The sequence below is a fragment of the Ranitomeya imitator genome, chromosome 4 (assembly GCF_032444005.1).
Source record: "Ranitomeya imitator isolate aRanImi1 chromosome 4, aRanImi1.pri, whole genome shotgun sequence".
Taxonomy (NCBI): domain Eukaryota; kingdom Metazoa; phylum Chordata; class Amphibia; order Anura; family Dendrobatidae; genus Ranitomeya; species Ranitomeya imitator.
In genome coordinates this window covers 453,206,686-453,234,490 of record NC_091285.1, presented here as the reverse complement: position 1 = coordinate 453,234,490, position 27,805 = coordinate 453,206,686, and the positions used below count along the sequence as shown (strand labels likewise).

The 27,805-nt window shown below is 44.8% G+C and overlaps 1 protein-coding gene across 2 annotated transcripts in view; it reads left to right on the top strand.

Moving 5' to 3' along the window:
* The first annotated feature begins 3,374 nt into the window (after positions 1–3,374).
* Positions 3,375–27,805, top strand: part of MAN2C1 (mannosidase alpha class 2C member 1) — a 122,795-nt gene continuing 98,364 nt past the window's right edge. For both annotated transcript variants that reach the window (XM_069765775.1, XM_069765776.1), the window contains exons 1-5: positions 3,375–3,556; positions 4,854–4,979; positions 7,770–7,893; positions 13,268–13,338; positions 13,561–13,738. In XM_069765775.1, coding sequence (XP_069621876.1) covers positions 3,444–3,556; positions 4,854–4,979; positions 7,770–7,893; positions 13,268–13,338; positions 13,561–13,738 — 612 coding nt within the window. In that variant the 5' untranslated portion in view covers positions 3,375–3,443. The remainder of the gene's footprint in view (positions 3,557–4,853; positions 4,980–7,769; positions 7,894–13,267; positions 13,339–13,560; positions 13,739–27,805) is intronic.

Here is a 27,805-nt window from a genome sequence, read left to right as displayed (position 1 = left end):
AATAACTTTGAACACATTTCAGGTCTACAAATTAATCCCTCTAAATCCTATGCCATGAACATCACTCTCCCTTCCTCCACTACCACATTGCTAAATCAAGATTTCCCATTTCAGTGGACCTCTAACCATTTGGAGTACTTAGGAGTGAAACTTACTTCAGAGTACGGCTCATTATACGCGGCTAATTATCCTCATATGCTCCGTAAAATTCGATCAATACTCCAGTCATGGGGCAAACTTATCCTCTCCTGGCTCGGCAGAGTACGCGCACTAAAGATGACTATACTCCCTAAATTACTTTATCTATTTCGGGTCCTCCCAGTCTCGGTCCCCACACAATACCTTAAAATAGCTCAGTGAGCGATTAATACCTTTGTTTGGAGGGGGGTCTCCCTAGGGTTAATAGAGCTACCCTTTACCGCCATCGTCTAAAAGGGGGATTGGGGGTCCCAAACCTCTTGAAATATTATCAAGCAGCCCAACTTGGCCAACTAACGTTGTACCACGCCTATTCTGAACCCCCCTATGGCTAGCTCTAGAGGCCTCAGAACTCCACTTGAGTACCCTAGATACGTTGCTCTGGACTCTCCCAACACACCGGAGAGAAATCACTAACCCCATAATGGTTCACTCTCTCAGAATCTGGGACTCATTAAAATACTCCTCACATTTAATATCTTCATTCCTACCCTTGGCCCCCTTGTGGGGTAATGCCCAGTTCCCCCCGGGAGTGGATTCCCTTAGGGACTTCCGACTATGGGTCGCGGCGGGAATAACGAGAGTTTACCATCTCATCAACGTGGATGGGGTTATCCAATTTTCTGCTTTGAGTGAAAAATACCATCTCCCACCGAGAGAAATATTTCGATACTTTCAACTTAAAAATTTTGTTCAATCTCTACTAAGAAACTCTGCCCCCCCCCCTATTCCTTCACCCCCTTTGAACAGAGATGCCGCCAAAACCCACATGCTCCAGGTATCATATCCCTTCTTTACTCACACATCAACTCTCCAACTCACAGGCGGTGCCTGGGCTACACCTCTCGCTGGGAGTCTGATATTGGTTCAACCCTGACGGACTCGGAATGGACCCAGATTTGGTCTTCCTCCACTGGAGGCTTGCTTAACACCCTCATGCTAGAGACCAATTACAAAGTACTTACAAGATGCTACTTGACCCCAGCTAGAGTAGCGAAGGCAGTCGCTAACTACTCTCCAAACTGTTTTCGGGGATGCAACTCTATAGGAGATATGCTTCATATCTGGTGGCTATGCCCAACGGCTCGAAGGTTTTGGGCCAGGGTATACTACTTGATTCTCTCAATAACAAATATCAATCCTAGGAAAACCCCCCGGGAAGCCCTACTAAACAAGCGTATCCCCAATATTTCTAAATATTTCCGAGCCCTTATCACGTTTATATTCTTAGCAGCCAAACAAACTATAGCCTCGGCTTGGAAAAAACCTGGCTTGGATTTGTCAGGAGTTAAATCTTGTCTATCATGGTACATGGTAAACGAAAAATTATCAGCTATACTCACTGACAAAGTAGAGAGATTTGAACTTACTTGGCTCCCCTGGGCGGAATACGCCAGCCACACCCCTTTCGCTATTCCAGTATCTCAACTATCTAACCGTAGTCCTCAGGCTTCTGATTAAAATTACCCAAATGGGCATGGATTCATTATAACCTCTTCTCGGGTCTCCCTCCCCTAACCCTAGTCCCCCATTTTGTGTGTGTTTTTGTCGCTGTTACACTCGTCCTTTGATATGACTCATCTTAAGTTTATTGCCAGTTATCAGAACATAAATGAAGGACTGTTACCCCCTTGTTATGATGCAATGTACTATATGATAATACTAAAGTTTCTTCTTTTCCTGTATCATATATGCAAACTTCAATAAAAATTTATGGTTTAAAAAAAAAAAAGTAGAACTCGTCCCGCAAAAAAACAAGCCCTCACATGGCCATATTGACGGAAAAATAAAAAAGTTATGGCTCTGGGAAGGAGGGGAGCGAAAAATGATAACGCAAAACCCAACATGCATCAGGTCATGAAGGGGTTAATGCCCACTCACTGCCATACAAGCAGGAGGAACTATTTGCCACCAGCTCTGATTTGGGGGCCATAAGGAAACTGGTGAAGGGAAGAGGGCGCTGACCGCAAGGTTAGTAGCAGCAGACTAGTGGCAGGATATCTATGGTATTCCACCAGACTGGTTAGAAGGGGTTAGGTGTCCTCAGATGGGGTAAATGACGGGGCGCAGGTGATCCAGCAGACTAGTGGCAGGATATCTATGGTATTCCACCAGACTGGTTAGAAGGGGTTGGGTGTCCTCAGATGGGGTCAATGACAGGGCACAGGTGATCCAGCAGACTAGTGGCATGATAGCTATAGTATTCCACCAGACTGGGTAGAAGGGGTTAGGTGTCCTCAGATGGGGTCAATAACAGGGCGCAGGTGATCCAGCAGACTAGTGGCATGATAGCTATAGTATTCCACCAGACTGGGTAGAAGGGGTTGGGTGTCCTCAGATGGGGTCAATGACAGGGCACAGGTGATCCAGCAGACTAGTGGCATGATAGCTATAGTATTCCACCAGACTGGGTAGAAGGGGTTGGGTGTCCTCAGATGGGGTCAATGACAGGGCACAGGTGATCCAGCAGACTAGTGGCATGATAGCTATAGTATTCCACCAGACTGGGTAGAAGGGGTTAGGTGTCCTCAGATGGGGTCAATAACAGGGCGCAGGTGATCCAGCAGACTAGTGGCATGATAGCTATAGTATTCCACCAGACTGGGTAGAAGGGGTTGGGTGTCCTCAGATGGGGTCAATGACAGGGCACAGGTGATCCAGCAGACTAGTGGCATGATAGCTATAGTATTCCACCAGACTGGGTAGAAGGGGTTAGGTGTCGTCAGATGGGGTCAATGACGGGGCACAGGTGATCCAGCAGACTAGTGGCAGGATATCTATAGTATTCCACCAGACTGGTTAGAAGGGATTAGGTGTCCTCAGATGGGGTCAATGACGGGGCGCAGGTGATCCAGCTATGATACTTGTCCTCCAGATTTGCACTTGTTTAGTAACTGTACAGCCACACACGGAGCCGTTGCCCCTGACAACCGACCACATCACTCATCGTCCAACACTAGAAGACCATGACAGCTTGGATCCAATGAGTCGATTGGAAAACAGCACATCCTGCTATTAATTACAGAGGGGACTGGGCACATAATCCCAGTACAACTGCCCGGCTTTATTACCCTGCCATCTGAACAGCCGCAGTTGTACGCTACAGTGAAGCCCGACAGCATCGCACACAGTCTAGTCAGTAGCGCTACTCGGGCACTTCCGCTTCCGGTGTGTGCGGCAGTGGCTGCTGGCGGTCACGTGATGCCGGTATATGGCTCGGCACTCGGGCAGGCAGCAGCTGAGCTATGGAGGAGCCCTCATCCCGGCCCCTGGTGCAGAAGGACAGGAGGGCGACTCTGGAGCGGGTGGAGAAGTTCATCTCCGAGCTGTACTTCACCGACTGCAACCTGCGGGGGAGGTAACCCGCCGCCATCACTGCTCCCCTCCCCCTCTCATGGCTGTGCAGGTTAAAGGGAAAGTTGTAGTTCCTTTTTAATTTAAAGGGATTGTCTGGGTTTATTTAAAGAGCGCATGAACCGTTCGAAAATAGTATATACCATTATTCACTTAAAGGGGCGTGCCACTACTTGACCCCCTTGAATATGTCCAAAATCTTTACAACAATGGCTTTTCCAATATACAGTTCTTACCTGCGCATCTCCGTGTTGGTCACATGATCCTTTGTTGACATGCAGGCACTGCTTCCTGTCCGATCTGCCCGCCATCTGGGCTGTGATGACAAGAGCGCGTCATTCTGCTGAAGGGGCTGTCCCTGTAAAGCGTTGTCAGGACCCATAGCGGCTGATCTGAGCTTGCACCTCAGTGGTCCACATCAGGAAGCTGCAAATGCATCATGTCTATTGGTCACATGACTGCTGCAGCCAATCACGTGCCACAAGGGTCATGTGCATACCATGTAGGCATCTGCAAAAAGCCCTGATTGGTTGCTTAAGTCATGTGCTAAGTGGGCATGACATTGTCGGCGATCAGTGGGGACCCGCAATTACTGGGTTTATTTGATGATAGTCGGTGGTCTCCTTGGTTTCCACTTTGGAGGAGCTCAGACAAATACATCTGTCCTCTCAGTCCGGCCGACCCACCCCATAGGATATTCCAATACATGAGAGACCCTTTGTGCTCTCTAGACCTTTATCCCCTATCAGCAGGAGAACATGCTTATTGCATAAGGGTCTGACTGATGGACGCCCACTGATCTCGGGCACAGAGCTTTGGAGACCAGAGAATAAAGCTGTGCAGAGTCTTGAATGGAGCGGAGCTGCACATGTTCTTCTTCCATGTCAGTCATTGCCTATATGACCTGTCGAAACGGCTGAGCTCGCTATTCCTCTTTTCTCTGGAAGTCCCATAGACAATGAAAGGAGTAGGGGTTGAGCATACAAGACCGGTCCATATACGTCTCTGCGCTATACAAGACAGGGCACTGCAGAGCCACTTTCTCTGATTTCCACAGAAATGGTCTTGACATTGTTGGAGGCCTCTCTGGGTAAGTTATCTTTGTATTATTCCTCACTATCTCCCATATTCGCTATGCCGCTATGGCCAGGGCTCTTGTAGTCCATATTGAATAGTCTGTAATTCCTTTTTTCATGGGTCATTGTGTTTCACAATCAGATGTGATACATATACATAATGTAGAATATATATATTGTCGCATAATCTCGCATTAGTGACTTTGATTTGGGTGTATTCCACAGGCTGTACGGGTCATCGTGCCCAGTGGATTCTCTCTCTTGCTTCCTAACAGAGAAGAGGATTTCATATGACGATGCGGTGAAGGGTGATTTTCAGACGGCTCATGTTGGACAAACCTTTGGCCCTACGTAAGTATAATAAAATCGTGGACAATGGTTATTGGGGTTAATTATTATCCTGTGTTACAAATAAAGGCACATAAGTCCATGTATATGTAACAGAAGAAAGAAGTTCCAGCATCTGTAAAGTATAAAACCTCCGAGCATTAAAAGACTGGGAGGTCACCACTGACGCGTTTCAGGCCATTCGTTACACATAGCATTCGACTGAACAGCATGTACAACATAGCAAGGAAACTAATACAAAAAAGCACATCTACAGTAGAAAAGCAACCCAATGTAACATCGGGAAATGTAAAAAAGCAAATCACGATGTCACAATAAATATGTCTGCCACACGGGAACTCATTGATGTTTAAAGGGTATGTTCTCACGACCTCTTTCTCAGGCCAGTACCCTCCATAACCCACCTGTAAAGCTCTAAAGAAGTTAGTTTTCCTGTAGTGTCTTGAGAAACTTGGCGGGTTTGCTCCAGTTTAGAGGATGTTGTGCGCACATACCCAGATACTGTAAGATTGATCTCTGCCTGTGGTCTCCATCACTAGGGGAAGAAATTAACGTACTCTTGGTGCCTGGCACTCGGAGTGCTGGTGTGTCTCCATGATGCATTACTGCAACCTGTGTGGGGAAAACAGTGTCCAGCCATCATATTGTACGAGTTATGAGATGTTTCATGTATTGTTGTCCAGTATGCAGTATTTGCTGGCACCTATCTGTTTATAATGGAAACCAATATGCAGATGTGAGCAGAGAATTACCCTGTGAATAGTTTAGCCGCTATGATTTAATTGTGCTAGCCTTACAACTTACTTTTAAGCGTTAGAGGTTGTCCTGTCTAAAATGAAAAGTCTGAAGTCACTGTGTGACTGCAGATTTGTGGATTCCCCTATCGCACACAATGTGCCCTGCGTTTTCTGGCCCGGGAAGGGCCCAGCTATTGAGTGCATCTTCGCTCCATACACATGTATTCAGCGAGGCCATGGCCGTCCAGTGGGCGCACCCACCAGACGGACTCTGGCCAGGAGTAAGTATAACGCATACATCCCCGCGGTTCCCGGCTCAGAAACCGGCGAATCCTCACAGCGCACAGTGATTGCCCTGGGGGAAATCTAAAGTCTGCAGATGCACAAAGTGACTACAGCCTTATCAATTTAGACCGTAGAACCTCTTGAACTCTTAAACCCATTCAAATGGCTTCCTAAGGTGTGTTTTTTATTTTTATATACATAGAGGTGCTTCTCACTAAATTAGAATATCATCAAAACGTTAATTTATTTCAGTTCTTTAATACAAAAAGTGAAACTCCATATATTACATAGTCATTACAAACACAGTGATCTATTTCAAGTGCTTATTTCTGTTAATGTTGATGATTATGACTTACAGCCATTGAAAACCCAAAATTAATTCTCAGTAAATTAGAATAATTAACAAAAAACACCTGCTAAGACATTCTAAGTGTTTGAAAAGGCCCCTTAGTCTGTTTCAGTAGGCTCCGCAATCATGGGGAAGACTGCTGACTTGACAAATGTACAGAAGGCAGTCATTGACACACTCCAAAAGGAGGGTAAGCCACAAAAGGTCTGGTAAAGAAGCTGGCTGTTCACAGAGTGCTGTATCCAAGCATATTAATGAAAGTTGATTGGAAGGAAAAAGTGTTGTAGAAAAAAGTATACAAGCAACCGAGCCATTCAAAAATTTGGGTAGATTCACAAGTAGTGTACTACAGCTGGAGTCATTGCTTCAAGAGCCACCGCACATAGACGTATCCAGGACATTCCTTGTGTGAAGCCACTCCTGATCAGTAGACAACACCAGAAGCGTCTTACCTGGGCCAAGGAGAAAAAGAACTAGACTGTTGCTCAGTGGTCCAAGGTGTTTTCAGATGAAAGTAAATTTTGCATTTCATTTGGTAATCAAGGTCCCAGAGTCTGGAGAAAGAGTGGAGAGGCCACAACCCAAGCTGCTTGAGGTCTAGTGTGAAGTTTCCACAGTCGGTGATGGTTTGGGGAGCCATGTCATCTGCTGGTGTAGGTCCAATGTGTTTTATTAAGACCAAAGACAGCACAGCCGTCTACCATGAAATTTTTGAGCACTTCATGCTTCTGTCTGCCAACAAACATTTTGGAGATGGAAATTTCATTCTCCAGCAGGACTTGGCATCTCTTCACACTGCCAAAAGTACCAATACCTGGTTTAAAAACAACAGTATCACTGTGCTTGATTGGCCAGCAAACTCGCCTGACCATAACCCCATGGAGAGTCAATGGGGTATTGTCAAGAAGAAGATGAGACACACCAGACCCAACAATGCAGATGAGCTGAAGGCTACTATCAAAGCAACCTGGGCTTCTATAACACCTCAGCAGTGCCACAGGCTGATCACCTCCATGCCACGCCGCATTGATGCAGTAATTGATGCAAAATGAGCCCCAACAAGTATTGAGTGCATTTACTGAACATACATTTCCGTAGGCCAACATTTCAGATTTTAAAATCATTTTTCAAGCTGGCGTTATAAAGTATTCTAATTTACTGTACTAAGATAATGACTTTTGGGTTTTCATTGGCTGTAAGCCATAATCAACAACATAAACAGAAATAAACACTTGAAATTGATCACTCTGTTCGTAATGACTCTATATAATATATAAGTTCCACTTTTTTGTATTGAAGAACTGAAATAAATAACATTTTGATATTCTAATTTTGTGTACCTGTAAAAAAAAAAAAAAAAAAAAAAATAAATCTTTCTGTGAAAATAATCTGTTACCATTAATTTGGTTTATTCTCTTTAAGATGGTGGACATGCTGGTTTAAAGTCCAGATTCTTATCCCCAAAGAATGGTCAGGACTAGAGGTTCATCTCATATGGGAAAGCGATGGTGAGGGTTTGGTATGGAAGGATGGCATGCCAGTACAGGTAGGAAATGATTCCGGACATGTTCCTAACTTTTTCTTATCTAAAACCCTTTTCAGTAATCTTAGATGAGCAGATTATTTAATAGAAAAATGAAGGACTTGCCGCCACGGCTGTCATCCAGCACATCCACACTTTTATGACTTGTTTGAGTAACACTGTGGATTTCTCGGTAACACTGTGGATTGCCAAGAAAAAGCCTCTTTTTCTCCTAAAATGAACATTGCAGCACAGATAAAGTGGCATCTTATTAAACCACTGCTGCCCGACTAATCCACCTGTCCCCCTGCTATTCCCCGGCCTCTCCCCTCTGTCAATCCCTTCACTGGCTCCCCATTGCCCAGAGACTCCACTACAAAACCCTAACCATGACAATACAAAGCCATCCACAACCTGTCTCCTCCATACATCTGTGACCTCATCTCCCGGTACTTACCTACACGCAACCTCCGATCCTCACAAGATCTCCTTCTCTACTCCCCTCTTATCTCCCCTACCCACAATCGTATACAAGATTTCTCTTGCATATCGCCCCTACTCTGGAACTCTCTACCACAACACATCAGACTCTCGCCTACCATTGAAACCTTCAAAAAGAACCTGAAGACCCACCTCTTCCGACAAGCCTACAACCTGCAGTAACCACCGATCGACCAAACCGCTAAATGACCAGCTCTACCCTCACCTACTGTATTCTCACCCATCCCTTGTAGATTGTGAGCCCTCGCGGGCAGGGTCCTCTCTCCTCCTGTACCAGTTGTGACTTGTATTGTTTAAGATTATTGTACTTGTTTTTATTATGTATACCCCTCCTCACATGTAAAGCGCTATGGAATAAATGGCGCTATAACAATAAATAATAATAATAAACCACAAGATTTCTGTTGCAATGTCCTTTGGACAGACTAGACCAGTGTTCCACAACTCTAGTCCTCAAGAGCCACCAACAGGTCATGTTTTCAGGATTTCCTCAGTATTTCACAGGTGATGGAATTATTGCCTGTGAAGGTGATGCAGTTATCACCTGGGCAATACTAAGGAAATCTTGAAAACATGACCTGTTGTTGGCTCTTGAGGACCAGAGTTGGGGAACACTGGACTAGACAGTGATGGCTAACCTTTTAGAGCCCAAGTGCCCAAACCTGCAACCCAAAGCCCACTTATGTATCACAAAGTACCAACACTGTAATTTAACCTGAATACTGAGGTTTTAGTTTAGAAAAAACAACTTGTATAGAGAGCAGGCGGGGGGCAGCAGAGAGCAACACAGACAGGAGCAGGTGTACCATACTGCAGATATAAAGGAATATGCTTCCTATAACCTGGTAGATGCTCTCCCCAATCTATGTATATGTACACACAATTCATGTATATGCCCCACATCCATGTATATGCTCCCCCCCCCCCCATCATCCTGGTATATATGCCCATCATATGCCCTTCATCCTGGTGTATATGCCCCTCCCGTCCTTGTAGATGCCCTTTATCCTGGTTTATTCTCCTACCCCCCCACCCTCCCTTCCTGGTATTTGTCCCCAATCATATACAGTGGGGCAAAAAAGTATTTAGTCAGTCAGCAATAGTGCAAGTTCCACCACTTAAAAAGATGAGAGGCGTCTGTAATTTACATCATAGGTAGACCTCAACTATGGGAGACAAACTGAGAAAAAAAATCCAGAAAATCACATTGTCTGTTTTTTTAACAATTTATTTGCATATTATAGTGGAAAATAAGTATTTGGTCAGAAACAAACAATCAAGATTTCTGGCTCTCACAGACCTGTAACTTCTTCTTTAAGAGTCTCCTCTTTCCTCCACTCATTACCTGTAGTAATGGCACCTGTTTAAACTTGTTATCAGTATAAAAAGACACCTGTGCACACCCTCAAACAGTCTGACTCCAAACTCCACTATGGTGAAGACCAAAGAGCTGTCAAAGGACACCAGAAACAAAATTGTAGCCCTGCACCAGGCTGGGAAGACTGAATCTGCAATAGCCAACCAGCTTGGAGTGAAGAAATCAACAGTGGGAGCAATAATTAGAAAATGGAAGACATACAAGACCACTGATAATCTCCCTCGATCTGGGGCTCCACGCAAAATCCCACCCCGTGGGGTCAGAATGATCACAAGAACGGTGAGCAAAAATCCCAGAACCACGCGGGGGGACCTAGTGAATGAACTGCAGAGAGCTGGGACCAATGTAACAAGGCCTACCATAAGTAACACACTACGCCACCATGGACTCAGATCCTGCAGTGCCAGACGTGTCCCACTGCTTAAGCCAGTACATGTCCGGGCCCGTCTGAAGTTTGCTAGAGAGCATTTGGATGATCCAGAGGAGTTTTGGGAGAATGTCCTATGGTCTGATGAAACCAAACTGGAACTGTTTGGTAGAAACACAACTTGTCGTGTTTGGAGGAAAAAGAATACTGAGTTGCATCCATCAAACACCATACCTACTGTAAAGCATGGTGGTGGAAACATCATGCTTTGGGGCTGTTTCTCTGCAAAGGGGCCAGGACGACTGATCCGGGTACATGAAAGAATGAATGGGGCCATGTATCGTGAGATTGTGAGTGCAAACCTCCTTCCATCAGCAAGGGCATTGAAGATGAAACGTGGCTGGGTCTTTCAACATGACAATGATCCAAAGCACACCGCCAGGGCAACGAAGGAGTGGCTTCGTAAGAAGCATTTCAAGGTCCTGGAGTGGCCTAGCCAGTCTCCAGATCTCAACCCTATAGAAAACCTTTGGAGGGAGTTGAAAGTCCGTGTTGCCAAGCGAAAAGCCAAAAACATCACTGCTCTAGAGGAGATCTGCATGGAGGAATGGGCCAACATACCAACAACAGTGTGTGGCAACCTTGTGAAGACTTACAGAAAACGTTTGACCTCTGTCATTGCCAACAAAGGATATATTACAAAGTATTGTGATGAAATTTTGTTTCTGACCAAATACTTATTTTCCACCATAATATGCAAATAAAATGTTAAAAAAACAGACAATGTGATTTTCTGGATTTTTTTTTCTCAGTTTGTCTCCCATAGTTGAGGTCTACCTATGATGTAAATTACAGACGCCTCTCATCTTTTTAAGTGGTGGAACTTGCACTATTGCTGACTGACTAAATACTTTTTTGCCCCACTGTATATGCCTCCATCCTGCCGGCGCTGCTTTTCAACGCATAAAAAGACAAAGAAGAAACGCAATAAACATTGCTACTTACCTTTCTTTCTTCCTCTCCTCCGCCGCGTCGTATTCTGAAGCTGGCAGCTGATTTCAGCGTCCAAGCAATGGGGGGCGTATGATGTCACTGCCATGCGCTCAGTCTTATGTATGCTGACTTCAGCTGCTGGCCACTGATTGGCCAGCAGCATGTATTGTGGCAAGTTTGTGCACTGCTATACACTTCAGCTGGATGTGTGTCCAAGGACACAGATCCAGCTGAAGTAAGGACTGGTGCTGCCGGGCTCTTCACCCGCCGAATCCAGTCCACTGATGCGGAACGGCGATGGCATGCATGCCCAGAAGGAGTGCTCTGTGTGCCCCCTCTGGCACGCATGCCATAGGTTCGCCACTGCTGGACTAGACCACAGTGGAGATGTTTGACCATAATGCCCTGTGTCACCTTTTGGCCCTAGACACCATGCAGTAATGAAGTTCATCATGAACTTCCTTGTGTAAAATGGACGTTCGCTAGCGATGTGCCGTCATTGAGTGACGGACACTGGGACGCAGGCTGCAGCGTTTCCGGGTCAGTCACTGCTAGCGCAGATAGAGCTAGTAGATGCTCTAACGTGATGTCATGTCGGCACTTGCGTTATTGCAGCTCGTTTAACGCAATGTGAACCCGGCCTAACAAAGAATATTGTGAGGCCATCTATTCAAAAGCTAAAACTTGGAAAATTTGGGTCAGCCAACAGAACACAGATCCCTAGCAAATCTATATCAGAATGGCTGCAAGAGAAGAGAATACAATTGTTGTAATGGTCCAGTCATAGTCCAGATTTCATCCCATTGAAATGCTGTGGCAGAAGCTTTAATGGAATCTGTTATCACAATTTCACCCCCATTCTATTTCTCTTCACATGTATCTCGTTCAAAGACAAGTCCAGTAATGTGTTTTACAGGGCCAGTCCTTTCCTCTATTACTCAGAAATTGGCGTTTGAATTCATATGCAAATGAGGTTGAAGGACTATGGTAGATCCTGTCACTCCAGCTCTATTATTTGCCAAAGGCTTCTTTCTCCTGCTTGACTGACAGCCTCTATGCTTTTTGACTTCAGGCAAAGGAAAGATATGTAGACTGGTGAAGTCATTCAGAAAATAATTCCTGATCATGCTGGTAAAGGTAGTTCTACAATCTATTGATTCATGGGGTGTACTACATTTTTTTCACACACTGGTTTAGCATGTTGGCCTAATATTTCTTAAGTACCATATATACTCGAGTATAAGCCAAGACACGGAAAACTGGGTAAGCTTATTGACTCGAGTATAAGCCGGGTATGCATCGTCCCTGTCATTGTATGCCGTGCTCCCCCATCCCTGTCATTGTATGCAGGCCTCCCCGTCACTGTATGCAGGTCTCCTTATCCTCTATCCCTGTGTGCATGTTTCCTATTGAAAAAAATAATAAGACAAACATCCTACTCGCCTACCTGCGCGCCCTCGGTGCTGGCACTGCATCTCTTTCTGGCCGCCGGCACCTGCCTGCAGCTCTTCCTGTGCTCAGCGTTCACGTGGCACCATTCATTAAGGTAATGAATATGCGATCCACGCCTATGGGAGTGGAAGCGTGCATATTCATTAGCTTAATGAGCGGGCCACGTGATCGCTCAGCAGGAAGAGCTGCAGGCATCGGTGGCCGGAACGAGATGCAGTGCCAGCACCGAAGGTGCGCAGGTAGATGAATATGATGTGTGCTGGAAGCCGCCGGCTAATGCCTCTGTGACACGCCACTCCCCCTTCCCCGCCGGCTTTCTGGACCGTGACTCGTGTATAAGCTGAGGGGGGTGTTTTCAGCACAAAAAAATGTGCTGAAAAACTCTGCTTATACGAGTATATGCGGTAAATAATATTCTGTTGTAACTTGTCATATGTGTTGCTGTTCATCTGAGAGTGTATTTCCCAAATTGTAAGATTTTCTAAGAATAAGATGTTTTTGTTTTTTTTATTGTATCCAGACATGTTAAACCATAGAATTCATAGAGGATGTACTGAGTTTTTAATCACTGTTTTAAACTACTTACTGTATTGCTGTGTCCTTTTTTGTAAAATTGGGCATGGTGAATGGATACAAGCTATGTATATTGGTATTAGTGGTTAGTATTAGGCAATGAAACCTAATATCTTGAATTTTTCTGTATTCAGGGTTTGACAAAGGAGGGTGAGAAGTCCAGCTTTATATTATCCCGCCATCTGAAAACAGAGGATCCATTAAGGTAAGATACTTTTAAGGACTGTGATTGCCAGTGATGTCATCAAATGTGACCACCTATCTAGAGGTCATAGGGCACTGTACATGCAGAGCTCTAGACTGGATGTCTCATTGCGTGATCACTTCTTAGATTTCGTATAGTATTGGTAAATCCGTTCTGTTTCAAAAATTATATTCATGAAAATTTATCTTTTTCACAGTTTTTGTTTTTTTACCTCTTTTTCAGCATGACCCTGTACATTGAGATGGCTTGTAATGGTCTTTTTGGGGCTGGTCGAGGAGGCATGATTGCTCCTGTAGATCCCAAGAAAACATTTACACTACAAAGAGCCGAGCTCGCTGTTTTTAATCGTGATGTACAAGAGCTTCTTCTGGACTTTGAGATTTTGTATGACATGGCCAGGGTAAGTTTTTATATATATTGCAAATTTTTATTTGTTTTACTATGAGGGCAGGCTCGGACTGGCCCACAGGGGAACGGGATAATCCTCCGGTAGGCCCCGGTTAAGGAGTGTTAATGAGCAGTGCTCCTACACTTGATTCACAACTGGCTGAACAAGTTTTATTTTACTCATTCATTAAACAAGAAAAATTAAATGTGTACTACGATCAGGTTATTTTTGCATGTAGCTCAAGTTGGCCCCAACAATCATTGTTACTGGTGGGCCTTTGCCAACCCAGTCCGACACTATGGGGGACATTATGACTCATTGTTGCCTGTTGGGAGGGAGTCATGTACAGTGTTGCATAATTTTCAACCAGTGTTATGTCTTTCTCTAGAACTATTAACTGCTTTGCCTGCCCTATGCCAAGCATCTTGCTGTACTGAAGTGTTACTGTACCACGCCATAAACATAAAGTACAAAGGTGGAGTGGGCTTAGGAGCTGTGCCCCCCTGTTCCATCCACAGTAGGAGCTAGCTGTTTAATTCAGCTCCCTTTGAAAAAAAAGTTTTCCTTTTAAAAAAAAAAAAAAAAAAAAAGCAAGCCACAAATCCCGATTTTTAACAATTAAATAAGTGTTTATTTTTATTTTGGTATTGCTGCATCCATAAGGACCCATTCTATAAGTGTTTCATTCTCTTTCCCAGATAGTGAACATCACAAAGAAAAATAAATTGAAAACCATGCCAGAATTGCGTCTTATGTTGTCTTGCCTCTCAAAAAATGAAGCAAAAAGTAATCAGTCGCGTGCACACCAAATGCTACCAAAAAGAAGTGCAGCTCGTTACACAAAAAAAAATTTCTTCTACAAAAGTAGTAAAAGATAGGAAACAAAATATTCCATATATAAATTCAGGGTCACTGTAATTCTATGGAAAAGCAGAATACTGCAGGATGAACACTGTAGAAAAAAAAGATATATATATATATATATTTTTTTTTATTCATCCAAGGTGATAAAATAAATAAATAAAGTCATCCAAAAATGGTTCTAGTATGAACTACACTTTGTCCTGCAAAAAATAAGTCATAAAACCGCTATGTCTACAGAAAAATAAAGTTATGGAAGGAAATGCTTTTTAATTTTTTTTTTTTATGTGCAGAAAAAGTAAAAAATAAAAAACTGTAAGTTTGGTATCATCATAATTGTATTGATCTATAGAATATAGGTTTACCATATATACTCGAGTAGAAGTCGACCCGAATATAAGCCGAGGAACCTAATTTTTTCCCTCATCCCTATCCTGGTATAGGGATGAGGGGACATTGTATTGTCCCTGTCATTGTATGCATGGCTTCTCCATCGCTGTCCTGGTATGCATGGCTCCTTATCCCCTACCCTTGTATGTTTGGTTCCTGTTTAAAAAAAAACAAAGTATCCTACTCACCTACTGCGTGCCCTCGCTGGCACTCCATCTCGTTTGTTTCGGTGCCAGCATCTCTTCTGGCGAGCGATCACTTGGCCCCGCTCATTAACGTAATAAATATGCACTCCACACCTATGGGAGTGGAGCAGTGTGCATATTCATTACCTTAATGAGCGGGGCCAAGTGGTCGTTCGCCGGAAGAGATGCTGGTGTCGGGAACAAACGAGATGCAGTTACAGCGACGGCGCGCAGGTAGGTGAGTAGGATGTGTGCTGGAATCCTGCGGTTGGCACTGTGCGCTATTACAGCAGCGGCACAGGCTTAAGCCACAGCCGCCGGCTCCTGCCTCTGTGAACCGCTACTCTGCCTCTCCCCCTCCCCCACCGGCCTATTGGGACAGTTGGCTCGTGTATAAGCCGAAGGGGGGCTTTTTCGGCACAAAAAAGTGCTGAAAAAGTTGGCTTATACACAAGTATATACGGTATATATTATCACCAACACCTCCCACTCAATGCACATATTACTTGGATGTGACTGTAAAGAAGGATTCTAATTCTCGCATTCAACGTCCACTTTCTTCTTGTTAGAGGCTGACCATGAGCTAAGTGCATCCCACAGCCAGCTCACATGTCCATACCACAGTTTTTGCTGCCACCAGATTCCTATCCTGGGTGAACCACTAGTATACATGCACACCCAGCTTTCCCAAGTGCTTGAGAGAGACACTTCTTGTACTCTGGCATACATGGTAACACCACTAGGCTATATTTTCCTTCTTTGAGGATGTATGTAATATTAATCTTTAAGAAATAAACTCATAACATTTAAAATTTAATATATGGAGAAAGGGTGCAGTGCGTAAACAGTTAAAAAAAAACATGAAATAACAAAAATTAATTCATAAAATATAGAAAACAGTACAGAAATTTAAAGGGCTAAAATACAGAAATGTCTTACGGAGACCTGGCGGGGTGAATTCTTAGCTGAAATTTGGACAGGTTTACAATATGTTAGCTTTCCTGGGTCTGACATTGAATTTTACCTCGATTTTAAGAGATTTTCATGGGTCTCATCCCCACCTAGACACCTAAACAGTAGTATGAAGTATCCATACTCCTACAAACACAACGGAAGTAAATGCCATAGTAGAAAATTAAAAAGTCTTTTTATTACATATACACGTACAATACAAAGAATATATAAGAAGAGATACAATACAAAATAGCTGCCAACACAGTGCACTGCACTCCATCCAATAGTTAATACCAATTCATGGGTATTAACCCCTTCCCAGGCTACAAACATCGGTCCCCCAGTCGCTGGAGTCGCTGGCTTTCCCTCTGACGCAGAAAATTGCGCGGGAGCCCACACCATTTTTTTTTTTTTTTTTTTCAAATTTTTTTTTTTTAATCAAATAGATACTGCGTTTAAGGCTGGGGTCACACTTGCACGAGTCTCTCACCTCAATACCCGGCACTGCCACCGGCACTCGGACCGGAGGGTTCAGCTACATAGAAATACATGCAGCCGCACACTCCGATCCCACGTGCCGGCGGCAGTGCCGGGTATTTAGGTGAGAGACTCATGCGAGTTTCTTGCAAGGGTGACCCCAGCCTAACGCAGATTTTGTGTGCGTTTGTCTTTATTTAAGGCCAAGATCACACATGCGAGAAACTCTGACGAGTCTCGCATCTTAATACTCGGCACTGCCGCCAGCACTCGGGAGCGGAGCATTCAGCTGCATAGAAATACATTGCCGGGTATTAAGATGCGAGACTTGTCCAAGTTTCTCCCATGTGTGATCCCGGCCTAACTCTTTATTACCATTTTATTATGATATTTATTACTAAACAGATAGATAGATCTATCATATATCGATATATCTATCGAAAAATAGATATATCGATAGGTAATATATATATATATATATATATATATATATATATATATATATATATATATATATATATATTACGATAGATAGATCCATCTATCTATTATCTGTCGATAGATCTATCTATAGATATATCTATGCATCTCTATCTATAGCTATATCTATCTATGTATCTGTGTGTGTAAACATTATTTTTCAATGGAGAATGTAAATGGAGAGGTTGGACAAGAAGTGACATCACAATTCATATATATATATATATATATATATATATATATATATATATATATATATATATATATATATATATATATATATATATATATATATATATATATATATATAATTTTTTTTTTTTTTTTTTTTAATTAGCTTGCAAAAACACACACAAATCTGCATGTAAAAACACATCAAAAACACAGGTGACCTGCCAGTGACCTCAGGTGCAGATTTTACCTGCGTCAAATCCTGATGCAATCCTGACCGTGGAAACATACCCTAACGCAGCGTTCCCCCCAACGCCAGTCCTCAAGAGCCACCAACAGGTCATGTTTTTAGGATTTCCTTAAGGTACCTTCACACTGAGCGACGCTGCAGCGATACCGACAACGATGTCGATCGCTGCAGCGTCGCTGTTTGGTCACTGGAGAGCTGTCACACAGACAGCTCCCCAGCGACCAACGATGCCGGTAACCAGGGTAAACATCGGGTTACTAAGCGCAGGGCCGCGCTTAGTAACCCGATGTTTACCCTGGTTACCAGCGTAAAAGTTAAAAAAAAACAAACACTACATACTTACCTTCCGCTGTCTGTCCCCCGGCGTTCTGCTTCTCTGCGCTGTGTAAGCACAGCGGCCGGAAAGCACAGCGGTGACGTCACCGCTGTGCTTTCCGGCTGGCCGGTGCTCACAGCCAGTGCAGGAAAGCACTGCGCGGCCCTGCGCTTAGTAACCCGATGTTTACCCTGGTTACCAGTGAAGACATCGCTGAATCGGCATCACACACGCCGATTCAGCGATGTCTGCAGGGAGTCCAGCGACGAAACAAAGTTCTGGACTTTCTGCAGCGACCAACGACATCACAGCAGGATCCTGATCGCTGCTGCCTGTCAAACTGAACGATATCGCTAGCCAGGACGCTGCAACGTCACGGATCGCTAGCGATATCGTTCAGTGTGAAGGTACCTTTAGTATTGCACAGGGGACTGAATGCTTGCCTGTCCAGGTAATGCAATTATCACCTGGGCAATACTAAGGAAATCCTGAAAACATGACCTGTTGGTGGCTCTTGATGACCAGAGTTGGGGAACACTGCCCTAAGGGATAACATTTCTCCTTGTGGAGCGTGACATACCACCTCTACCATGCCAATGTAAGGAGACTTGTTCCCTGTGCAATAGTTAAATATGCAAATTGCCTCTTCAGAGAGGAAAAAGACTAGAACTCTATAGCCTCACCTGTTGAAAGCAGTGATCCTTCAAGTCACTATCAAACTTTTAACAAGCCTTGCAATATGCCAAAACAGAATCTCCATTTACAGACACGGTGTTATGGGGTATTGTCCCTCTTCAGTGCATAGTATGAGATCTGATTTGGGTAAGTGAGAAGCTTTGGACTGGATAATATAATAAGGAGAAGGGTGCACTCGAGCCGTATACAGAAAATAATACAAGGTGTGCAGAGCCAAGTCCAATAATGTATGACCTGAACAAGCAAAGAAAAAAGAAAGGACTTACAAAGAGGCTCGCACAACCATATACAATATGAAAATACAAAAATGTTTATTCAAAACACCACAGCACAAAAAGTAAAAACATTAAAAACACACAATATCCTGTATAAATCACCCACATATAATTGTATAAACCAGTAGGAAATGAATCCAAATAGCTGTATGTTGTGAATTCTGTGGCTGAATTCACTCCTGTGGTCACAAGTGGTACTGCAGCTTCTGAGCTGCCTCCCTCAGGTGTTCTGGTGAGCTCGTTAACTGCTTCATTACTTAACTCCGCCTGATGCTGCTATCCTTGCTCCTTGTCAATGTTTCAGTGTTGGATCTGAGCTTCTCCTGATTGTTCCTGTGACCTGCTGCTCTGTATAGCTAAGTGCTTTTTGCTTTTTTGTTGCTTTTTTTCTGTCCAGCTTGTCTTTTGTTTTGCTGGAAGCTCTGAGACGCAAAGGGTGTACCGCCATGCCGTTAGTTCGGCACGGTGGGTTTTTTTTGCCCCCTTTGCGTGGTTTTGCTTTAGGGTTTTTTGTAGACTGCAAAGTTCGCTTTACTGTCCTCGCTCTGTCCTAGAATATCGGGCCCCACTTTGCTGAATCTATTTCATCCCTACGTTTTGTCTTTTCATCTTACTCACAGTCATTATATGTGGGGGGCTGCCTTTTCCTTTGGGGAATTTCTCTGGGGCAAGTCAGGCCTATTTTTCTATCTTCAGGCTAGCTAGTTTCTTAGGCTGTGCCGAGTTGCCTAGGTAGTTGTTAGGCGCAATCCACAGCCGCTTTTAGTTGTGTTTAGGATAGGATCAGGTGTGCAGTCTACAGAGTTTCCACGTCTCAGAGCTCGTTCTTGTATTTTTGGGTATTTGTCAGATCACTGTGTGCGCTCTGATCGCTAAGCACACTGTGTTTCTGGATTGCCTTCATAACACCTGTCATTAGCAAACATAACAGTACAAGGAGCCAACTAATGATTCTCAATAGAGGGAAAGAAAAAGTTCTGACATCATTTTTTTTTTTTTTTTCTGCTCTGTGTTCATTTTTTTTTTTCCCCTAGACATTTGGGTGATTCTGGACACAGGTGTGGACATGGATATTCAGGGTCTGTGCTCTTCAATGGATAATCTCGTTATAAATGTACAAAAAATTCAAGATACTATTGATCAGAAATCTATGTTAGAACCAAGAATTCCTATTCCTGATTTGTTTTTTGGAGATAGAACTAAGTTTCTAAGTTTCAAAAATAATTGTAAGCTATTTCTGGCCTTGAAACCTCATTCTTCTGGTAATCCTATTCAACAGGTTTTGATTATTATTTCTTTTTTGCGCGGTGACCCTCAAGACTGGGCATTTTCTCTTGCGCCAGGAGACCCTGCATTGAGTAGTGTCGATTTCGTCATCCACCCCTTCTGAGGTCCCAGAGTTCTTGTCTGATTATCAGGATGTATTTGAAGAGCCCAAGTCCGATGCTCTACCTCCGCATAGGGATTGTGATTGTGCTATTGTAACGCCCAGGAGACCGGGATACCCAGCACTGGACCAATGGAGTCTGTCTCTTGAGGGGGATGTCACGGGTGGCTTGACCCGGTGCTGTGGCCTCAGGCAATGCACAGTGTAAGGGGTATCATGAGGGGACAGGCCCTTACTTGATCAGCAGCAGGTTCTCCCAGCGGTGACGATCTCGATCCTGGATAGATGGCTATTGTCCAAATGAAAGACTGAGGCACTGAAACGTTTAACCAGTTTACTTTAACATAAAAGGATTTACAACCAGTCCTGTCACCGGAGTCTGTATGGGAACTCTGAGTTACTTTGACCCTGCCGGGGTCTTCGCCTCTTATTGTGCGCAATTTCTGTGTGGCCCTGCTGCTGTATGTGAACTGGCTGCCGGCCCAATCTGTCCCCTCCGAGTCCTGGTTCGACGGGCAACCCGAGTCCTTTTATCGGTTTACCCCCTCTGGGAGTACCGCTGAACTCTGTGTCTGTTGCTGCATCCGACCCCAGTGAAGCTGATATCACCTCACGTTTTTCCGGTTGCTGTATTATATATAATGAATACAGCCACGGATCCGGTATCCGTCTTTGCGCCTGTTCTGGGTAGTGATTAATGCTACCCGGTTCTCACAATGTCCTTTTTCTCTATCCCTCTTCTCCTCAGGCCGGTGATTTAGGCCTGGTAACAGTCACAGGGCTGTTAGAGATTCAACTGTATGACCTCTCACTATCAGCTCCTTGGCCCAACTGCCATTTCTTCTCTCAGACCAGAATGAATCAAGGGGAGTCTCTGGAGCTCCCCCTTCTGGCCGGAGGTGGTAGTGCAGTCTTGCTATTTTAGTATTTGTACTTACTGTCAGTAACTATTTTTGTGGCAAATACCCCTAGGGGTGCCACATTCCCCCTTAGTTAAGAACAGTACTCCGGGACTGTGGGACAATAACATTTTGAAATAACAATTAATATGTACAGAGTCTTAAAAATGAAAAGTTACAAAAACCACTCAAGGAAACAAAAATAGAGTTCTGTAAAAAGTCACTTCAAATAGCGTCCATTAATACAGTTCTATCCTTGAAGGTATTAGGAACGGCACTGTACTTAGTGTCCAGGAATTTAGTTCCATTTTTCCAACGGAGTTATCAATATAAAGTCTAAAGAAAGTTCAAAAAGAGCAAAAAGCAAAGTTCAAAAAGCAGTCTTTCCGGAGCTTTGATTTAGTGCCTCCGGGCTGATAAAAAGTTCAAGAATATGCAATAAGTTCATACAGACAAGTCTCTGTAGGCACTGGGCTTAAACGTTGCAGACTGATAGCAATGACTATACTACATTTTCTGTTTAACTATATACGGCATAACATATATACAATTCACATTATGAGCTTTATAGTTGGTAATCTGCATACCTGGCCGGTAATTGACCCTGGGTGCTACGCTGTGATCTACGTAATAGCGGTGTCTCTTCATGTGGTGTACTACTGTCTACTGCGGATGTAGTATCTGCCCGCTCTGCTAAAGATAATTCCACGACTATGGAGTTGGCAAGTCCACCGTGAATGGGATTACTCTGACCAGGAATCTGTTCTTCCTGGCCTGGAACCTCCTGTAGTACGGGGTCAGCCTCTTCCTGTCTTGGGACTTCTGGTATTGGGTTCGGTGTTGGCTAAAAGGCCACCATGGGAACCACTACTGCACCATGGTATGTTAGTAGGGTTTTGGGAAAGTCTCCTATACAGGTGTGATACACTTCCTCTTCTTTTTCCTTTACTGGTTGAACCTGTATGGGTTGAATAACTTCTGGTTCTGGCTGGACAACGTCTGGCTCTTTCAATGCTTCCGGACATAATTTAAGATTGTCTCTTGACACTAGTACAGATGTTAAGCCTCCGTTTTTGCTAATGAGACACATTTTAGGATTATCCACTCTTGTTGGTAAAACTGTGTAGGGTACGGCTTCCCACTGATTGTCCAGTTTATTGGTTCGACGATTTCTCTTGAGCACTTGGTCACCCGGTCTTAATGGGGTCGCTAGAGCATTCTGGTTGAAAGTTCGCTCTTGTCTTTCTCTAGTTTGCTGAAGGCTTCTTTCCACACTCTCTTGCACTTGGCGATACTGCTTTTGCCGTATGATATCCCAATTGGAGTCTTGGACTTCTGCGTCTGGTTTCAGAATTCCCATTTCTAGATCGATTGGTAATTGGCCGGGTCTTGCACGCATAAGGTAAGCTGGGGTGCAGTTGGTGGAGCTCACCGGGACATGATTATACAGATCCACCAAGTCAGGCAATTTCTCTGGCCATTGATTCCTTTCTGTCTCAGGTAAAGTCTTTAGTAGGTCTATTACAATATGGTTCATCTTCTCGCATAAGCCGTTTGTTTGTGGATGATAGGCCGTCGTAAGGATCTTTTTGCAACCATACATATTACAGAATTCTCTGAAGATCTCTGATTCAAAGGCTGTACCGTGGTCGGTGAGAACGTGTTCCGGATATCCATGGGGTCTACAAAAGTACGTTTGGAAAGCTTTGGCTGCTGTTTTTGCTGTCAGATCTTTTACGGGTACTACTACCAAGAAACGTGAATAATGGTCCACGATGGTCAAGGCATAGACATAGCCGGACCGGCTTGGTGTCAACTTCACGTGGTCCATGGCTACAAGTTCAAGTGGTTGTTTGGTGATTATGGGCTGCAGTGGTGCTCTTTGGTTCTTTTGATCGTTTCTTCTGAGGTTGCACGGGCCACAATTTCTGCACCACTGTTCGATTGATTTTCTCATCCCGACCCAATAAAATCTTTCTCTTAGAAGTACTTCTAACTTTTTCCAACCGAAGTGACCAGCACCATTATGGTAAGCTTCGAGGACCATCTTCACATCTTGTTTAGGCACAATAATCTGCCAAACCAATTCATGTGTTTTCGGATTGGTGTATCTTCTACAGAGCTTCCCTTGATACAGGAACATTTTGCCTCTCTCTTTCCAGAGTTGATGCGTCTCTTCTGGGGCATCCTCATAGGGATATGCACTTTGCTCAGTCAACAGTTCCTTCACCAACTTCACAGCCGGATTGCTGTCTTGGGTGTCAGCCCATCTATGGTGTGCTAACGGATTAAAATTCACCTCTTGTTGTTTCTGATAGGTACTTGACTGATGATGTTTTGCCTTGGGACGATGGAAGGCTGGTAGTTCAATTTCTTCAAGCTCCCCCGTTTCCTCTTCTACATCTCTCAAGTGTGGCATCCGGGATAGGGCATCGGCATTTCCATTCTTGCGACCTGCTCGATACTTGATTATGAAGTTGTAATTAGATAACCGGGCTATCCATCGCTGTTCTAACGCACCTAATTTGGCTGTGTCCAGGTGGGTCAACGGATTGTTGTCAGTATAGACAATAAATTCTGCAGCGGCCAGATAGTGTTTGAAACGCTCCGTCACAGCCCAAACTACTGCCAGTAGTTCCAATTTGAAGGAGCTGTAATTTTCTGAATTTCTTTCAGTAGGCCGGAGCTTTCTACTTGCAAAGGCGATGACTTTCTCCCGACCTTCTTGCTTTTGTGACAGCACCGCTCCTAGTCCCACATTACTGGCATCGGTGTAGAGGATGAAAGGTTTATGGTAATCTGGGTATGCCAGAACCTCTTCTCCGGTTAGTGCCTTCTTTAGTTGTTCAAAGGAGTCTTCCCTTTCGTCGTTCCACTGAAAAGGAGGGTTTCGGTTTGAAGGTTTCTTCGTCTGCCCTACCAAGGTGTCTTGCAAGGGTGCTGCCAACTTGGTAAATCCTTTTATAAATCTGCGATAGTAACCCACCAATCCCAGGAATTGTCTCACTTCTTTTGCGCTGGTAGGTCTTGGCCAATCCCTTATGGCGCTTATTTTCTCGGGATCTGGTGCTACTCCCTCCGAACTCACGATGTGTCCCAGGTACTGTACCTTTGGCTTGAGAAGGTGACATTTGGATGGCTTGACTTTCATGCCATACCTGGATAAGGCTTCGAACACTTCTGCCAGGTCTATTAAGTGTTGTTCGTAAATCTTTGAGTAGACGATCACATCATCTAGGTACAGGAGGACGGTCTCGAAGTTCTTGTGTCCGAGGCAGCATTCCATCAGCCGCTGGAAGGTACCGGATGCGTTGCAGAGTCCGAACGGCATGCGATTAAATTCACATAGACTCATTGGTGTGGTGAATGCCGTCTTTTCCTTATCTCTCTCAGCCACAGGGACTTGCCAATACCCGCTTGTTAAGTCTAAGGTGGAAAAATAATTAGCAGATTTCAAAGCAGTTAAGGACTCTTCTATCCTAGGCAAGGGGTAGGCATCTTTATGGGTGATGTTATTAATCTTCCGGTAGTCTACGCACATTCTCATGGTTCCGTCCTTTTTTTTGACAATCACTAGAGGGGCCGCCCAGGGGCTACAGCTGTCTCTTATTACCCCGGCCTGTTTCATCTCCCTCAGCATATCTTTTGCACATTGATAGTGAGCGGGCGGTATGGGTCTATATCTTTCTTTTATTGGGGGATGGTCACCTGTGGGGATTGTGTGTTCTACCCCTTCTATCCGTCCGAAGTCCAATGGGTGTTTACTGAAGACTTGTTCATATTCCGTCACTAGCCTATACACCCCTTGTTTTTGATGGGTAGGTGTTGAATTTATGCCCACGTGTAGCTGTTGGCACCAATCCTCCATTTCTCCATCTGAGCCATTGCCTTCCACCTGACAGGTTGGTTCTAAGGGCTCAATGGTTGTGATGGCATTGTTGTCAACAGTATATAGCTTTGCCATTGTAGCATACCTTGGCAAAGTGACCTCTTCCTCTCCACAGTTCAAAAGTCGTACCGGCACTCGTCCCCGGTGTACCTCGACTATCCCTCGTGCTGTGAGTATAGTGGGCCTGCTGTCGGTGTACACTGGTTCTATTAAGGCTTGATAATCTCGTCCCTTAGTACCAATGGCTGCTCTACACCATACCAGCATTTCTGTTTTTGGTGGGATTACAATAGACGTTGGATCACTTACCCTCACACTGCCGATTTCTCCACCTGCAACTTCTACCTGTTGCCTTAACATCAATACTTTTATTTCCCTCCGGAGAACTCTCTGCTGGCAGGATTGGGCAGTTTCAGCAATTTGCTGTAAGACAGAAATGACTTCGGAAAAGCAGTTCTCTAACACATTCATTCCTATCAATACAGTTGGTTCACAGTTCCGCCGGTCAACATCAACAACAATTATACCCTGTTTCTTCAGTTCTACTTTACCAATCTTTATGGTCATCTCCCTGAATCCTAGTTTTGGTACCAACTTACCATTACTGGCCCATATATCTAGTTCAACATCAGAGGGCCCTTTATCAATATCTGCATCAGCCCAGTACCTCTTATAAAGGATATACGGTATAGATGAAATCTGGGAACCTGTGTCCAGCAAAGCATTGAGGGGAATTCCGTCCAGCACGATAGGGATAATGGGTCGTCCTCCGATGTACCTGTCGTGCCAGGGTGTTGGGCCTTGAAAGTTCATTCCTGCGAAGCGGCCCGCATTCCCAGGGGATTCCCGTTTAAATCACAATCTCGTGCAAAGTGGCCCGGCTGCTGGCAACGGCGGCAAATGGGCTGTCCATCCGGTTGGTAGCGGTCGCGGGGTCGTCCTCTCCATGTCGGGTATCTCCGGGGTCTCATCCATGGAACATCCTCTCTACAGTTTGCCAACTCCATCTTGTGTCCTCTCATCTCCTGCATGGTTTTAGCCATTGAAGCAACAACATCAGCTAAAGAGTCAAGCTTTTGTTGAAGAGCCTCATTAGTACTGGGCCCCAGGGGCTTAGCAATGGCCCCAGACATAGCTGATGTCACTGGCACTCCCTGTTGTTGAGGTGCCTCTGCCATGGGTTGCGCAGGATCCTGATCCCGAGGTGCCTCTGCCAGCTGGAGACGTATAGCGCTCTCCTTTAATTGGGCAAATGTCAATTCAGGGTTCTTAAAAACAAGCATGCTCACATGCCCCCGGTGAGAAGGGGTGTAGAGTCCCTCAATAAATTGATCTCTTAGCAGTTTATCCGCTCCGGTGTTAAAAATGGGTTCAGCCAGTGTAAGTGATTTAAGGGCTTCCTGCAGGTTTAAGGCAAAGTCTCTCACGCCCTCATTAGCTTTTTGTTTGCAACTAAAGAATCGTATTTTAGCTTTGCTGCTGGCCGTGGTTTCAAATGTAGCTTTTAATCCAGCAAATATGCGTTCAACAGTGCCTTTTAGATCAGCTGCCCATGCTGTGACTTCTCGCTTAGCATGGCCATTTAACTGCATCATCAGGAGACTAACACGCTGAACTTCACCCACAGGGAACATGTCAAAATGGGCCAGCATCTTTTCTCTGAAATCGTCAAGGGTATTAGGCTCACCTTCATACATTGGAAGCCATGGGCCACCCGGGGTATATGGCATCAGCACCGGCATGATGGGCGCCACTCCTTGCACCGCTGCGCTGCCGGACTCTCTATTGACACTCTGTCTTTCAGCTGCATTAGCGTTGCCGAGTGCTGCGGCGTCTCCGTGCTGCGACATACTGTGCCCCCTTAGTTAATCCGGACCCTTCCGGTCCTCCGCTTCCGTCGGGATAGTGTAGATTCGTTCCGCTGTGCAGCAGGATCGATTTTCCCCTTGCTCTGATGTCAGAGCGCTCAGCTTGGTGCCGCCCACAATCACACGCCCCCTGCTGCTCCCACTAACCGCGCTCTGTAATGGCGGATTCTGAAGTTTTTCAGTTAGACTGGGGCTCAGGTGATGGCGTAGCTCAATTAACAGTCTCGTGCCTAACGGTTATGAAGTGATTACCTCAGGGGATGGCGGCCATCTTTACTCCATTATAACCAATGGGGAAAAGTCACTTTCAATAGTTTTCAATGGGGAATGGATTTTTCTTTAATAAAGTCAATTTTCAAGATTTTTCATCCCAGTTTTCACAGTTTTGGGCTCCAATCACGGCACACAATACCCGGTATACGGGCTGGCTAGATCCTGTTCGTGACGCCAATTGTAACGCCCAGGAGACCGGGATACCCAGCACCGGACCAATGGAGTCTGTCTCTTGAGGGGGATGTCACGGGTGGCTTGACCCGGTGCTGTGGCCTCAGGCAATGCACAGTGTAAGGGGTATCATGAGGGGACAGGCACTTACTTGATCAGCAGCAGGTTCTCCCAGCGGTGACGATCTCGATCCTGGATAGATGGCTATTGTCCAAATGAAAGACTGAGGCACTGAAACGTTTAACCAGTTTACTTTAACAAAAAAGGATTTACAACCAGTCCTGTCACCGGAGTCTGTATGGGAACTCTGAGTTACTTTGACCCTGCCGGGGTCTTCGCCTCTTATTGTGCGCAATTTCTGTGTGGCCCTGCTGCTGTATGTGAACTGGCTGCCGGCCCAATCTGTCCCCTCCGAGTCCTGGTTCGACGGGCAACCCGAGTCCTTTTATCGGTTTACCCCCTCTGGGAGTACCGCTGAACTCTGTGTCTGTTGCTGCATCCGACCCTAGTGAAGCTGATATCACCTAACGTTTTTCC